At 48.3% G+C, this 14,318-nt stretch overlaps 1 protein-coding gene across 4 annotated transcripts in view; it reads left to right on the forward strand.

The window, feature by feature from the left end:
* Nucleotides 1-5,595: 5,595 nt before the first annotated feature.
* Nucleotides 5,596-14,318, forward strand: part of DDX11 (DEAD/H-box helicase 11) — a 35,732-nt gene continuing 27,009 nt past the window's right edge. The window contains exons 1-4 of one of the 4 annotated variants that reach the window (XM_054696542.1): nt 5,596-5,716; nt 5,985-6,087; nt 11,949-12,137; nt 12,384-12,531. In XM_054696542.1, the coding sequence (XP_054552517.1) occupies nt 12,388-12,531 (144 nt within the window). In that variant the 5' untranslated portion in view covers nt 5,596-5,716; nt 5,985-6,087; nt 11,949-12,137; nt 12,384-12,387. The remainder of the gene's footprint in view (nt 5,717-5,984; nt 6,088-11,948; nt 12,138-12,383; nt 12,532-14,318) is intronic. The other 3 variants (XM_037514561.2, XM_037514560.2, XM_037514559.2) reach the window with 3 other exon arrangements.

Consider the following 14,318-nt stretch of genomic DNA (forward strand, 5'->3'; position numbering starts at 1 on the left):
AGTCGAAAAATAATAAATGTCATAATCTCTGCATGTGGGCAAATAGACACTTGACTGTTCTTGAGAAAGATGTGATGATATGCTTATGCACTCACAGTTTGCTTGAAATGTATAAATAAAGGGCTGCTGAGACCCTCAGCAGGATGATGTCAGCACCCTGATCAAGTGTCTGCGGCTCCTCCTTCCCCTTCTCCCCTTACCATTTCCTCTACAATTGCGCCAACGCCTTCCCATCCTTCAGGAACCCCTGACACCCAGACTGCTGCGGCTGGCTCACAACATCTGCCGCATCAACACAAAACATAGGCGACTTTAATTGGGAGGAACTTTAATACAACTAGGAAACAATACAGAAAAGACAATGCCTATGCAGGTGCTCCCCACCTCCCACTCTCTCCCTCTCCAGGCAGCAGCCTTCCTGGCTGCGCATGACTGGTGGCCATGCCGGGTCTTCTCTTCACTGACCTCCCTCAGCAGAGGCAGCTCTCCCAAGGCTGCCCGTCTGTGACCATGCAGGAAGGCTGCTGCCCTGCAGAGGGAGAGAGTGGGTACTAGGAAGCACCTGCATAGTCACAGGTGGGCAGAAAGACTGCTGACCCATGCCAGTGCAGAGACTGCACCTATAGACTTCTCTTTGGGAGGGGCCATTCCTATATGGAGTGGCCTGTTTGCTGCTGATGTTGAATAATTATGCAGAATCTGAAAGGGACTGGAGATTCTATAATGGATTCAATCTCCATATCTTTACCTTTGGGTCTGTGCTTTACACACTCCCTACAGCAGCAGTCTGATGCCCTCTTTGATGTTATGATTTGTAATCTAGGCACTGGCACCTAAGGATCTTGGTTTCTATAGCTGAGTCAGTCAATGGCTATGTCAATCCCTTCTACCCACACCTCCTTGTGTGAGCCAGGTTTCTGGTCTTGGGGCGCCTCCTTTCCGGTTTTTCTATTCTTATCCTCCAGCAGACAACATTCAGAAATGAAGAAAGGGGTGTTCAGTCTTCTTGCAGTTCTGAACCTAAGTGGAGCTAAATAGTCATTTAGCGGATAGCTACCAATTAGTCTACCAACTTGCATTTTCAGTATTTTTTTCTTTGTTCCTCAACTCCTTAAAAATTGCCCAAAGCAGGCCTCCCTGGTGGCCAAGGGGTTAAGCACAGCACTATGAAGCTATCTGCAGTCTCTGAAGCCTGAGTTGGATCCCTGGCCAGCCAGGGGAGCTACCCACATGGTGCAGCAGACCTCTCTTGACTCGACCGCTGCGCCCCTCAGCAGTGTATTTCAGTCAGTCTGCCTGTTCTGCTCCCCACCCTGTCTCTGGTGAATCCTCTCACCCCTGCACCTCTGGCCTGTACCCCAGTTCTTGTATGCATAAATAAATCTTTTTTTTTTTTTAATAGAGGCATGTTTTTCTTTCTTTTTTTTTTTTCTTTCTTTCTTTGTTTTGTTTTGTTTATACATGCACTGGGTACAGTCAGAAACGCGGGAAGGTGAGAGAATTCACCAGAGCCAGAGTGGGGAGCAGAGCAGGCAGAAGGACCGAAGTACACTGCTGAGGGGAGCAGCGGGCGGCAGGCGAGGTCTGCGCGCCATGTGGGACCCTCCTCCGGTGGCCGGGAAGCAGCCGGGGATCGAACTGGCGCCGCAGAGGCCGCGGGCAGCTTCGCAACCCAGCGCTCAACCGCTGCGCCACTGGGGAGGCCCAATAAATCTTTTTTTAAAAAATTGCCCAAGCCCTATGCTTGGGGAGACTGAGTTGAGCCAAGCCTTCAGTCTCCTGCCAGGTGAACTTGCATTAAACTGGTTCTTTGTTCAAAAGGTTTTTGGCTTCTGTACCATCAGATAGCTGCCCCATGTTCAACAACAAAGCTGAAGTTTCACCCCTGCTCTAGGGAGTGCATCTTCTATTTAGAACAGAACGTACCTGTCCTTCCTTGGGTGTGGGGTCCCCTTTGCGCAGTGGAGAGATTGGATTAGATGATCCCTACAAACTTTTCTGAAAGTTTGTAAAAGGTGTGCGTTTTCTGCCACAAGTAATTAATTCAATTCTGACACTATCAACCTGGAGTTTGGATTTGGAGTGCAGGGACCTTGGCTTCATTCTGGGAAAGGTTTTTGAATCCAAGGGCAAGTTAGGGATAATTAGGCAGCCTCAAGGACAGTGCAGGGACTTCAGGAGAGTTAAGGAAGCCTCCAGATATAAAGACATCAAGAGGAACGTAACGAATTCCTGATACCGGAATTGTCAGGCCTAGTCTCCCAGCCAGGAACAGATCCCAGGCTGCAGGGGCAGCGCTGAGTCCCAGCCACTAGACCCCCACGGGTTGGTGTCTCATGAAGCCGCAGCAGGAACTTTGCAGACGCTCAGGCAAGCAAGCGAGAAGAGGCAGGTTTGTTTAGAGAAAGAAAAAGTTTATTGAGGAGAAAAGGAACAGAAATAAAGTAGGACTCCCAGGCCATGAAACCAGGCCAGGGAGGGGCAAGGAAGCCAAAGTGGAGTCGTGTCTCAGGGAATATAGACCTTCTTTCCCTCATTATTCTAAAGCTCCACAAGTCTCTTTGTGATTGATTAGTTCTCGGCTGTCTCACTTAATTTGCTACTGAGTGGGGGATGTTCACATTTCTTATCTAACAGGTTTGTCTTTCCCCATTTGTTGCATCCTTATCTTTATGGCCCAGTCCTCTGGATGGGCATCCCTGCATTGAAGTTAAACAGCTGCCCTTCTAATGTGTCCATAAATTAAACCACTCTCCATTTCCCCAATCTCTGCCTCCCTTTATCACCTGAAGGAAACCAAGGCCAGCGTTAACAATGTTGTCCTTGGTCCTGGGATGTTTGTTTTTCCTAGTGGAATTGGTTATACTCCTCTTGTTGCCCTTATCTCTGAAGCCTTCCTCAATTCTCCAGAGGTCCCCTCCTGCAGTGTCCCTAAAATTGCCTAATTACCCTAACTTGCCCTGTGTCTCTTTCCGGTGGGAATAAGAAACATCCCAGGACTAAGGTCAAGAAGACATTGACTAAGGAGTACAATGAAGGATAAGGTATGTGAAGATCCCCTGCTCAGGAGTGATACCGGAATTGTCAGGCCTAGTCTCCCAGCCAGGAACGGATCCCAGGCTGCAGGGGCAGTGCTGAGCCCCAGCCACTAGGCCACTTGGGGTTGGTGTCTCACGAAGCCGCAGCAGGAACTTTGCAGACGCTCAGGCGAGCAAGCGAGAAGAGGCAGGTTTGTTTAGAGAAAGAAAAAGTTTATTGAGGAGAAAAGGAACAGAAATAAAGTAGGACTCCCAGGCCATGAAACCAGGCCAGGGAGGGGCAAGGAAGCCAAAGTGGAGTCGTGTCTCAGGGAATATAGACCTTCTTTCCCTCATTATTCTAAAGCTCCACCAGTTTCTTTGTGATTGGTTAGTTCTCGGCTGTCTCACTTAATTTGCTACTGAGTGGGGGATGTTCACATTCCTTATCTAGCAGGTCTGTCTTTCCCCATTTGTTGCATCTTTATCTTTATGGCCCAGTCCTCTGGATGGGCATCCCTGCATTGAAGTTAAACAGCTGCCCTTCTAATGTGTCCATAAATTAAACCACTCTCCATTTCCCCAATCTCTGCCTCCCTTTACCACCTGAAGGAAACCAGGACCAGCGTTAACAATGTTGTCCTTGGTCCTGGGATGTTTGTTTTTCCTAGTGGAATTGGTTACACTCCTCTTGCTGCCCTTATCTCTGAAGCCTTCCTTAATTCTCTGAGGTCCCCTCCTGCAGTGTCCCCAAAACTGCCTAATTCCTAGCTTGCCCTGTGTCTCATGCCTAATTACCCTAGCTAGCCGTATGTCTCAGGAGCAGATGAAGTGAGACCACCTGAGAACTAACCAATCAGGGAAAGACCACTGGAATTTTAAGATAATGAGGGAAATAAAGTGTATATTCCTGAAGCCAGACCCCATACTGGCTCATCCTGGCCCCTCCAAGGTGAAAGGTTCGGCGCAGTAAAGAAAAGGAGAGCCAGGCTACATTTCTCAAAGGGAGGGAAAGTTTATTGCGCCCCGGGCGGACCTCACGCACCCAAGGTGGGGGTCAGTGAAGCCGCGCACGCTGTCAGGGGGAATCAGGGTTTTATAGGGTGAGGAGAGGTCAGGTGGGAAACTGGGCTCCTATGGCTGGGGGGGGGGGGGGGGGGAGGGGGGGGGAGTTTGTTGGGCGGGGGGAGTTTCGTGGGGCAGGTAGAGGTTCTTTGTCTGAGAAGAGACTCCTAGGGGGAGGGGGGAGGCTCATAGTCTGAGTCCTCCAGGCAGGTATCCGCATTCCTGCCCCCCAAGTGGGCTTCCTGGTTGGCTCCTGCATTCAGGCCTCCTGCATGGACCTCTCACAAGGTAACTTATACCTGGGACTCTTCGTTCTTTTTCTTAAAATAAACTTTTCTTCTAAGACAAGATTTGCTTTTCTCTGCTTACTTATCTGAAAAGTCTGTGAATTCCTTTGTACGGCTTCACGAGACAAGAACTTGTGGTAAAGTGGCAGCAGTAGCTGTACAGTATTCCTGGAGCCGGGGCTGGCTTTCCTGGCCATGGTGGTTGGTTTTGTAAGAGGATGGCCCCCAGGGGAAGGGGCTGTAGCAGTTTTATGGCTGAAAGGTTTGGCAAGGTAAAAAAAAGAAGAGCCAGGCTAAATTTCTCAAAGGAAGGGAAAATTTATTGCGCCCTGGGCAGACCTCAGGGACCCAAGGGGGGGTCAGTGAAGCCGCGCAAGTAGTCAGGGGATGCAGGCTTTTATAGGGTGAGGAGAGGTCAGGTGGGAGACTGGGTTCTTACTGGGGGAAAAGTTTGTAGGGCGGGGGCAGTTTCTTTGAGAAAAGATTTGTATAGCTTTAGGACATCCTTTTCCCCCTAACAGGGCGAGGGGAGGTTCATTGTCTGCATCCTCCAGGCAGGCTTCCGCATTCCTGTTCCCAGGTGGGCTTCCAGGTGGATTTTTGCATTCCGGCCTCCTGCAGGGACCTTTCAATGGCCTTATCCCCAAGGCAGCCTTATCTGTTCAAACCTTCACACCTGCCTGCTGGGTCCGGCCTGGGGGCTTATTTTTTATCATTTATTTATTTATTTTTTAGATTTTTAAAAATTTTTAACATTTATCATTTTTTACATTTTTCAGACAATATTTGCTTCCCTCCACCCCGGGGGGCTTGGTTTTCAACCCAATTCAATTGCACCCAGACATTGTCCCGATTCTGGCAACAGCATCCCACCCCGCAGGTGCCGCGTAAACACCAGCCCATTTTATCACGTCACACAGCTGTTCGGGGCTCAGTGCATTTGGCGCTAATTGGAGGAGGCGCAGCCACACGGGCCCACAGCGGGCTGGAGGGCAGCGGGATTAGGCGCCTCTCACGTCCCTCACGTCCGGCTTTCCCGGGCCCGGAACCCGCCCGCCCAGCGAAGTGGCGCCAAAAGAGACACCCCCCCACGCCGCCCGACGCCGCCCGACGCCGCCCGACGCCGCCCGACGCCGCCCGACGCCGCCCGACGCCGCCCGACGCCGCCCGACGCCGCCCGACGCCGCGCCCCGGGACGCGCACGCGCAGCGGCGTGGGGGCGTGGCAGCGCCGCACGCTCCTCCCGGATCGACGTCGTCAGAGCGCCCCGGCGAGTTCAAATTGCGGCGTTCCCCTGTGACTCCGGGGACGCCACACCGCGGCGACGCCTTCCTGCCGGCGGGGAGGGTGAGCGCGGCGTAGGGGACTGGGTTGGGGACGCGGAGACGAGAAAGGGCAGGTTCAGAAACGCAGAGAAGGCGGGTGGGGGTAGTGGGGGGGGGTATTGCGAGGGGGCGGAGCGAGTAGGCGACTGAAAACATTCTGGAACCGGGGGCGAGGGCCGTGTGTGATTGACGGGCGAGAAAGTATGGGGGGAGGGGAGGTAACGAGGCCGGGGCCTGCAGGTGATGGGGGGAGTCCCTTAGGGCGGGCGCTGACACCCCCGGGGCTTCAGTTTCGCGGCCCCGTGCTGAGCACTCTCCGGACAGCATCTAACATCTCTGCCGACCCGGGAGCGCGCTTGCTTTTCCCGCTTTTCACAGATAAGGAAAGTGAAGGTTAGTATATATATATATTTTTAAAGATTTATTTGTCCATACAAGAGCTGGGGTGCAGGCCAGAGGTGCGGGGCGTGGGAGGACTCACCAGAAACAGTGGGGCCAGAACAGGCAGATGGACTGAAATGCACTGCTGAGGGGAGCAGCGGGCGAGTCAGGAGAGGTCTGCTGCGCCTTGTGGGTAGCTCCCTGGCGGGCTGGGGATTGAACTCGTGCTGCAGAGGCTGTGGACAGCTTCATAGGTTGCGTTTTAACCCCTTGCGCCACCAGGGAGGCCCAAAAGTTAGGATATTAACTTAAGTAGGGAGGCAGCTGGGATCCCAGAAATGGCAGTCTGACCCCAGAGCCCAAACAAACTGTTGACTTCGCGGTGCTGCTGACCCTTTGGAGACTAGGTGGAGGGAGTCTAATCGAAGGGACTAGAATGAATGGAATTCATTAGTTTGGAGGGAATGTCCTAGAAATACAAATAAGTCATAGCAGGTTTTTCAATACCCAGTGTGAGAGCTGTGAGGATGGAGCTGGGATAGAGACAAGTCTAGAGCGAGGTGAGAATGTGGGGTTCTGTGCTAGATCTCATCTCCCCAGCTGTTGAAGTACAGTTCTGTGCGAATTCTGATTCACAGAGGTATTATGGAATGCAGGCCTCAGCTTCCCTAGCCAATAAAAGGAAACAGAGTTTGAGGAAAAGGAAAGTGTTTTAATTTGTTGACAAATGAGGGCAGCAGACTCATGTCTGAGAGACAACGGTCCTGCTCTTTGGCAGAGGGCAGGGGTATTTACACAAAGGGGGAAAAAAGTGGAGATGGCTGCCACCCGATGCTCCCATCAGCAGTGTACTTCTGTCCTTATGCCTACTCTGCTTCCTGCTCTGGCGAATCCTCTCACCCTCCCGCCCTTCTGACTGTACCCAGTGCTTGTATAAATAAATAAATCTTTAAAAAAAAAAAAAAAATGGAGATGGGCCAGGGTCTGCAAAGGGGAGAGGGAGGGGGTCAGCACTGAGACAGGTGGTCACCAACTTGTTTTTCTTCAATAGCTGATGTTTAACTTTCTCATCCTTGAAATGCAGGAATGCTCATTTGGGAGACTGGGTCATAAAGATAAATCAACAAATGGGGGAAAGACAAAACTGTTAATCTTGTTAATGCCCATCAAAGACAAACCTGTCAGAAAATAGGGGAAGGACAGATTTGTTCATGCCTATCTAAGAGACTGGCCATTTGTAACTGTACCAGAGGCCGTGAATTCTCTTGGAGCCTGTTGTCTCCCAGGGATGTGAAGTTTAAGCTTTTTAGACGCAAAACAGCTCCTTGGTCTGCTGTCATGAAATACCATAAATGGATGGCTTAAATAGCAGTTTTATTTACTTAAAGAATTCTACAGCCGAGAAGTGTAAGGTCAAGAAGCTGACCTGTTTGGTTCCTTGTGAGGAGTCAGTCCCAAAGACTGGCCTCAGTTTCCCTCCCTCAATAAAAGGGAACAGTTTGAGAAGGAAAGTAGTTTAATTTGTTGATGAACAACAAATTGAGGACAGCAGACTCGCCCTTAAAACAAAAGGGAGGTGGGTAAGGGTCGGCATGTCCTTTTGATGCAGGTGTCTGGAGATTTCATGTGAGCGCCAGCTTGCTTTGTTAACACCTGATGTTTACCTTCCTTAGATGTTTAACTTTCCTAATATCCTCTTGGAGATAGCCTTCCTTGTCCTCAGAATGCAAGAAGAGATATCCTTTTTCCTTAGAATGCAAGAAGACAATCTTATTAAATGTGACAAATAGGAATGCTTATCTGATGGGGCAGGAAGAGAGAGCTGGCTTGTTTCACTGCAGAGCCACTTCCTGACTAGCAGATTGTCCGTTCTTTTTTTTTTTTTTTAATGGATTTTTTTTTAATTTATTTATTTATACAAGCACTGGGTACAGTCAGAAGCGCGGGAGGGGGAGAGAATTCACCAGAGCCAGAGCGGGGAGCAGAGCAGGCAGAGGGACCGAAGTACACTGCTGAGGGGAGCAGCAGGCGGCAGGAGAGGTCTGCGCACCATGTGGGACCCTCCTCCGGTGGCCGGGGAGCAGCTGGGGATTGAACCGGAGCTGCAGAGGCTGCAGGCAGCTTCGCAACCCAGCGCTCAACCGCTGCGCCACCGGGGAGGCCCAGATTGTCTGTTCTTACTGTGCCCTCGCTTGGCTGGAAAAGAGAGTCCCTTCCTTTCCTCCTCTCATAAGGCTCCCAGTCTTTCATAAGGAGTAGGACCACACTCTTACTGCGTCCCAGGGCAAGTTAGGGTTCATTAGGCAGCTTCAGGGACAGTGCAGGCAGGGATTCTGAGATAAGGACAGTAAATTCTAAGGGGTGCTAACCAAAATACACTCTAGAGATGAGGACAGAAAGTCCAGGAGGACTAAACAAAGACAGTAAAACTTGAGAGAAGACCTTGGACAGGGGAGGTAAACTGCCAGATAAGAGCTGGGAAGCTGGACACAGCTGCCCCGGGGAGTACGGCCACTGGGAGAGAGTCACAAAGGGAATGACCAGAGTTTACAGGAAAAAAAGGTTTAAATACCCCTAGACACGGCCCACAACGCTTCTTCCCCTCCCAGGTACAGCATAGTTGGGAGTCTTTACTTTCTTCCTTTAAATTAAACGTTTCTTTCTTTTTTTTTTCCTAAATAAACTTTTCTTTACCTTTTTTTTTTTTTTGGTGGGACCCTCGCCAGCAGCAGGGGAACGAACCGGTGCTGCAGAGGCTGTGGGCAGCCTCGCAGCCCAGCGCTCAACCCCAGTGCTCAACCGCTGCGCCACCAGGGGAGGCCCTTCTTTACCTTCTTAAACATAGTTTGTTTCTCTCTGCTTGCTTAATGTAAAATGTGAATTCCTTTTCACTGCTTCGTGGTTCAAGAACCTGTGGTGGATTAAGGGCTAAATTAACAGATCACACCGGCAGTGTCATTATGACTTTATTTAACCTTAATGACCTAAAAGCTCTGTCTGCAATTAGTCTCCCGTGGGGGATTAGGGCTTTAACACATGAATTTTGGGGGAGACATAGTTAAGTGTGTGGCAGTAGTGTATATACCCAATTAATAACAAGTGATAATTGGAGACTGGAGAAAATGAACACTTACAGAACTTGCATGTACCTTACTTAATGAGCATGTGAGTTGCTGTGCTGGTGTGTTCCTTAGTAGTGGTGGGGAAGTCTAGGGAGGACTTAGTGGGAGGTCAGGGTGCCATTTGTGCAGCCAACCTGCACACCTGAAGGGGTCAGAAACTTGTTTGAAACATCCTTCACTGTGCTTAGTGAATCCATTATTCATGGATTTATCTAAACCCTACTTTCACTTATGATTTAGCTTGTGCTGCTTCTGGAATAATGAGATCCGTAATTACCACCCACGGGGAAGTGAAATAATAATTACTTTTGTTCCGTATTGTTTCATGTTGTCATTCTAAAGTTTGGTAACCAAGTCTTTCTTGCCGCCCTACTCATCCTGGTGGGAGGAAGAGTGATGAACTGTAAAGCTTAGGGGCTTAGAGATTCTGTAGAGGTGGGTTCAAATCCTGATTTCAGCAAGAGTGACTTAATGCAGGGCAGTGTGTGGTTGTGTGGGTGGGGAGTGAGATGGAGGATGGCATTTGACCGCTATAGGACAACCATATAGATGGAGAAGCTTCTTTGAGGTGAGCCAAGTCCTAAATACTGAGGACTCCTCATTCCCCAGGTTGCAGGGGTCCTGGGAGCCAATATCAGATTAGGTCTGCCTGGGCATCTCACCTATCATCTGTAGGCTTACAAGTAATTTATCTTGAAAGGAGATGAGATCAGATTTTTCTCTTGGAATTTAGAATTAAATGTGACAAAAATTTTCAGTTTTCACTTGGCAGTGGGAGTTGAAACTAAAAAGTAGAGGAGGCTGAAGAAGCCATGTGCAGCCTGACATTGTGAGTGAGCAGAAGCCATAGGTGAACAGAGTGAGTCAGTGGCTGCCCATGTGACTGTGACTGAACAGAAGAATGACAGTGTCAGGGTGCTGACGTGTTGGTGACATTCCTGATGCTGTGTTGAGATCGGATTGCTTGTCGCTCCTGTCCGCAGCAGGTCCTCCCTTTCAGTGGCTTCTCTTCTTGGTTTTCCCAGATACTGAGAGATTAAGAATTGAGTGTTTTTTTCAATCTCCCTTTTGCTATAATGCTCGTATCTTTTGCAACCTGATGAATTTGACTGAAACAGAGCCATATGGACCTGGGCTTGGATCCCTGATTTCCCTCTGAGTAGTTGTGACTTTGAACAACTATCTAATTTCTGTAAGCATCGTGGTATCCATCCCATGTTGCACGGAGTTGTAGATTGAGTTAATGGAAATAAAAGGGCCTGAAGAGTATTAAACACATAGTAGTGCTCAGAATTTGTTAGAGACCTTTCTTATGATTTCCTTCATGCTTTAACCATTTTCTGATTTCTCCCTCTTAATATTGAGTTGTCCTGGTTTTGTTTTTTAAAGACTAATTTTTTTTAATGATTTATTTATTTATGCATACAAGAATTAGAGTACAGGCCAGGGTGTGTGTGTGTTAACCAGAGACAGTGGGGAGCAGAACAGGCGGATCTTCTGAAATACACTGCCGAGGGGAGCAGTGGGCGAGACAGGTGAGGTCTGCTGTGCCATGTGGGTTAGCCTCCTAGCCGGGATTGAACTCATGCTGCAGTGGCAGGCGATAGATTAATAGCACTGAGACTTTAACCCCTGAGCCACCAGGGAGGCCCAAGTTGTCCTAGTTTTTGAATAACCCTTACTGTGGTTACCCTTCTACTCCTAGTCATTTAACTAGTCATTTAACTATTCCCCTAATGTGTAACCGGAGGAACATCATAACAGCTACCTTCCCCTCATAAACAGTTGACACCATCACTACCCTTATTGAGGCCATGTATGTAGGATGCAAATGTCTGGTGGTTGGGCATGCACAAGCCATAGGACAAGTCATGAAGCAGGTTTGCAAGGCAAGAGGCAGCCCTCTTCCTATTAGCAGTAATGAACAAGCATGATTGATGATGGGACAATGGCAGGAGGAGCAGGGTCCAGGGGAGACAAAGGGCAATCAACTTTTGTGGGGAACAGGAGGGGACATGTCGGCCACGTATATAGGGAGGACTTCTGTGCAGGTGCTTGGTGTAATTTCTGAGCCACTTCCAGACCACCTCACACCATGGCCACAGAATCAGTCAGTGGCTACCTAGGAGTCCCCGACTGCCTCATGATGTGGGCCATTGTCTTAGGCAGTCACGCAGGAGTGCTTTATCCAGTTCTTTCAAACACAGGTGCAGAGGCCCCAAGTGGTAGAGGCACCACGCAAATGTTTTGAGATTTATTAATAATTGTAATATTTCTAGTATTAACATTAAAAGGGGTGGGCCTCCCTACTTGCTTGGGGCAGGGACTTCCAAAGATAGGTGTGGGAGTCAGGAAGGAGGAAATAATTCTCCAAATGGTGATTAGAGGAAGAAAGGGTGTGTTAAAGCTATTAGAGAGGTTCACAAGAGGAGAAAAAGATGAAATAAACATGGAGCAAAGTTGTTTTGCTTAGACCTAGGCTAGCAAGGACAGAAATACTGTGGTCTTGGTATTGAGACGCTCTTCCAGCCAGGGCTTAGTTACCATAAAGAGACTGGAACCAGCCAGTAGGCTCTTATTTCTTGAGGCCAGAAAATTTCTAGGAAGTGACTCTGGTTTGACTGGAGATGAAAGGTAGGATGAACTGAGACGTGACTGAAAGATACATGTAAAGTAGGGAAGTAGGTGTTAACTTGTGCCAGGGAAAAAAGCTGTACTTGTACATCTGCCTGTGTGTCATGATTTGACTAGGTGTCGCCACACAACAGGATAAAGTTAGAACAGTTTTCCATGTGGCTGCTGCATTGCAGAGCACTGAGCGAAGAATGCTGCAGAAGGAACTATGAGCTCCATCCTTGATCTCGTATAAGTCTTCAGGAGGAAGTCTTTGTCTTCGTAGAGAGGCATTTGAAACGTGTCTAAGCAGCCAAGGCAGTCCAGGTGAAGTGTTCGGGGGCTCTGTTCATGGGCTCCCCTACGCCATTTTTATTCCTTTCTGATAAATGTTGCTAGGTAGATCACGCGCTTTTCATAAAACTTCATGAAGATACCCACGTTATGGTCTCTGCTTGGGGAAAAAAGCCAACAACCTAAGGAGAAATTCTATAATTAGTATTGAGCAGTTGTAGATTTCAAGCCAATACTTCTTGGCTATTCAGTTACCAGATTTTTTTTTTTTCTCCCTAGGACCATGGCTGATAAAACCAAGGAGGCCGGTGACATTCATTTCCCTTTTCCCTTCACGCCCTATTCCATCCAAAAAGACTTCATGACAGCGCTATACCAGGTGTTGGAGACTGGCAAGATTGGGATATTTGAGAGTCCTACTGGCACTGTGAGTATGAGTAGTTGGGGCCTAAGGGCCCTTGGAGACCCTGATCATTACGGCTCAGAGGCAGCCTTGCATACTTATTTGCCTCTGCAGAGATTTTATTTTTATGGTTTGAAGTTGGGCAGAGCAGTTCTTTCACCTCTATGAAATTGTTAAACACGGCTCCAGGACATGAGAAAAATTAGGCTGAAGGCAGAGGAGAATTTAAATGGCACTGGAAACCATGGAAACTTTCCAGATTTCTTGGTCACACAGTTGCTTTGATGTTGAGAAACATAAAAATTACTTTGGCTTTTTTTATAGACTAAACATTGGTTTAGTCTTCAGGAACGAGGTTAGTGAGTGCTGGAGGGATCCTGTCAGGGCCCACTAAATTTTTTTTTTCCTGGTCTGGGACAGGGAGAGATTTATTGGAGATTGTCCTTTGAGGATGAGCAGGGTTACAGTCAACTGTTCCCACTTCTCTCTTGCACTATAGGAGTTTCCCTGGAGCCATTTAGTTTTCCAGAGAAAGCTTTGCAGTTCTGCCTATGAGTCAGGCCTGATAGCCAGTATTCCCCAATGCATCTTGGGAAGTGGTTTTAGGGGTGCAGTCTTTTGCTTAATGCTCTGCTTTCAACCTGGCCCTCTTTTTCCACTCTTCACTCAGCCTTCTGTCTCTAAGACCCTGGCTTGTCTTCTCCCAAGAATAAACTTCCTGTCTTTTTATATTTTAATATCTATATATTTATTACATTATAAACTTCCTGTCTTCTGTGAGGATTGGGGACTGCAAACTAGGGATCTAATTCTTTTAAAGAATTTCAGCCAGTCCCTTTGTTTTCAGCACCATGTCACATTTCTGCTGGTTTCTGGGTGTTTCTGAGGGGAGGTCACGGCAGGCAGTTCTATTCCTGTATGTCCCATTTCTCTTACAACTTGTTTTTGTCTCTGCTTCCACTTTTTTGGGGGGTGTGGGTATGAACCTTTTTGGTGTAATTGTAGTGTGTTTTGAAAAAGAACACAGAAGAATGAGTGTTTGTTTATTCCCCCTTGTTTAATCTGAGGGACCCTCTCCGCCCTCCCTCTCAGGTTGTCCATTTCAGTCCTCTGCGCAATCCACATGTCTTTGTCTTCCACTCAGCCCTTCATTGTTGATGTGGCCTCCTCCCCGCTGCTGTGTACTTGTTGCTTTTTGCACTGATGTCTTCTAGCCATACCCCTAGGAGAGCTCTTCCCTGCCACTGATGCCCATTGCCTACAGGCAATGCCATGCCATCTTATGTCCTGAGTGGAGTTCTCATGATGTGCCACACCTCACCTGCTGGTCCTCTTGCCTTAGCTGCCCAGATTTCTCCCCTTTACTGCCTGATAAGGCCTGTTTTCCCTTTAAAAGTCATCATTTTGAAACCTTTCAGGAATCCACCACACTGAGTTGACCTCTGGCCTTTATGCCTGCTGCATAAACTTGTGTAATATGGTAGTTTTGGGCGTCCTTAAGCCTGGAGCCCAAGTTTTGCAGTGACTGATGCCTGTTAGGTTGTGTGTGAAGTTTATGTTGGTGGGCATTTTCTAGGGCACTCCACCTGCTTCTGTGTTACCAGCATCAAACCCTGTCCTACTATAATGTGTAGAAGGAATGAATTTACTTTTCTAGGCATGGATCTTATAACTGTAATCTGGAATGGTATCCCAAGAAATAACATTGCTCAGAGCTAGGTATATTGTGGATACTTCATTTCATAACTGTGATGAGCATTTCGTTTATACATCTTTTTAACGTTTTCTGCTCTAAAACTTTTGTGGTCCTA

Source organism: Talpa occidentalis, unplaced genomic scaffold (genome assembly GCF_014898055.3).
Source record: "Talpa occidentalis isolate TD23 unplaced genomic scaffold, MPIMG_talOcc4v2.1 talOcc4.16, whole genome shotgun sequence".
In the NCBI taxonomy this organism is placed as follows: Eukaryota; Metazoa; Chordata; class Mammalia; order Eulipotyphla; family Talpidae; genus Talpa; species Talpa occidentalis.